The sequence below is a fragment of the Triticum urartu genome, chromosome 1A (assembly GCF_056163025.1).
Source record: "Triticum urartu cultivar PI428250 chromosome 1A, HENAU_Tu73, whole genome shotgun sequence".
NCBI classification, from domain to species: Eukaryota; Viridiplantae; Streptophyta; class Magnoliopsida; order Poales; family Poaceae; genus Triticum; species Triticum urartu.
The window spans coordinates 82,570,180-82,572,098 of record NC_141873.1 but is presented as its reverse complement, the minus strand read 5'-3'; the positions used below and the strand labels follow the sequence as shown (position 1 = coordinate 82,572,098).

General features: G+C 56.1%; 1 protein-coding gene across 1 annotated transcript; it reads left to right on the top strand.

The window, feature by feature from the left end:
• The first annotated feature begins 692 nt into the window (after positions 1-692).
• Positions 693-1,271, top strand: LOC147990142 (uncharacterized). Its single transcript, XM_087537256.1, has one exon. It carries the CDS (start codon positions 693-695, stop codon positions 1,269-1,271), a length of 579 nt encoding a protein of 192 aa, XP_087393382.1.
• Positions 1,272-1,919: the final 648 nt, after the last annotated feature.

Below are 1,919 nucleotides of genomic sequence, written 5' to 3'. Positions count from 1 at the left end.
CGATGCGCCGGCTGCCATCTCGATAAGGCCAAGGCGGCGGGTCACATTAAGGGGATAGTTTCGCATCTAGTTGGAGGCAACGGGGTCTCCCTTCTCCAATATGCGGACGACACCATTATCATGGTGGAGGGATCGGAGAGTGATATTTCGAACCTGAAGTTCCTCTTATTGTGCTTCCAGCAGATGTCCGGCCTTCGGGTGAACTTCGACAAGAGTGAGGTAATGCTCTTGGGTTACGCCCAAGACGAGCGACAGAGCATAGCGGATCGGCTTAACTACCAGCTTGGGTGTTTCCCCACGACATATCTGGGGATACCCATTAGTGACGACAGGCTTACGGTGGCCGAGCTGCGCCCCACAGTGGGGAAGCTCCAGCACCGTATCGAGCCCTGGCAGGGTCGGTGGCTTTCGAAAGCGGCCCGCACGGTGCTCATTAACTCGTCCCTCTCCAGCCTCCTATTATTCATCATGAGCTTCTACAACCTTCCAGAGACTCTATATCACGAGATTGCCACCATTCAGGGGCGTTTCTTCTGGGCCGGCAAGGGTGATAAGCAGAAGTACCACATGGTTAGGTGGTCTGAGATCTGCAAACCTCGCGACCAGGGCAGCCTCGGGATCATGTCCTCCAAACGCATGAACATTGCCCTTCTGACTTAGTGGCTCTGCGGATAGGCAACGGAGATGGTGGCATGTGGCTTCGCATCATTCAGCAGAAATACCTCCAAGGCCAGCCTCTCGCCTTCTGCCAGCGATCTGGGGGCTCCCAGTTCTGGCAATCCATCTTTCAGCTCCTCCCTGTCCTCCAGATCGGGACCTCGATCGAGATTGGTTCCGGCACCGCCATGCTGTTCTGGTTCGATCGCTGGACTGGTGACACGCCCCTTGCGGCCCGCTTTCCAGACCTGTTCTCCATCGCGGTTGCCCAGCAGATCTCCATGGCGACCGCCCTTGTTGACTTAGGGCGGCTTGCGTTCCGGAGGCCTTTTGGTCCGGCTGAGAATGCGGACTGGCAGGAGTTGCTTGACTGCATTGCACTCCATGAGCCTGATCTCACGACAGACGATGACCGCGCCAGATGGCGCCTCGAGCCGTCTGGTCAATTCTCCACCAAATCACTCTACCTGTCCATCGCCCCCTTGCTCGGCCATGAGGTGCTCTCCTCCATATGGGAGATTCGCCTTCCCCTGAAAATTAGGATCTTCTTGTGGCGTATGGATTCATGGTCGCCTTCCATCTGGCGTAGAGGTTCTAAAGCGCAATGGCCCTAGTGATGGGCATTGCCCGCTCTGTGGGCCTGAAGAAGATTCGAATCATATCTTCTTCACCCGCGTGTCCGCGCAGTTCCTATGGAGCTGTTTTCACGAGATTGTGGGTGGAAGCTGGGACCATAACAACTTCCCCGCTCTCTTTGCCGAACTCCAGGCAACCCCCCCCCCCCCCGTGTTGCGCCACATTAGGTGGCTGACCATTGGGGTTCTTGCCTCGACGTTGTGGACTGTTAGGAATAAACTTGTGATTCGGCGTATTCCTCTTCGCCGTGCTACCGACGCTTTGTTCAAATGGTCTGGTTACTTGCAGCTTTGGCGGCCGCTTAGCCGTCCCAGGGAGAGAGACGCCATCACCTTCATCATCACCTAGCTTCACGCAATGGCTCTCCGGTTGGCTCCACCCACTAGTAGAAAAAGGGCCATTTTTCCTGGTTCATAAGGCCCATCTGTCCCGGCTGGGGAACCTGGACTAAAGGGTCGTTACTAATGCCCTAGGCCTTTAGTCCCGGTTCTTAAACTAACCGGGACAGATGGGCCTCCATGTGGCAGCTCCCGCGAGCCCAGGCACGGAACCAACCGGGACCAATAAGCTTCCACGCGTCAGCATTTCAGGGGCTGGTTTTTTTTGAAAGGAGGTGGTTTAGGGGT

Excerpts from the sequence above, each read along its gene's own strand:
- LOC147990142 (XM_087537256.1), top strand. The coding sequence starts at position 693 with ATGTGGCTTCGCATCATTCAGCAGAAATACCTCCAAGGCCAGCCTCTC.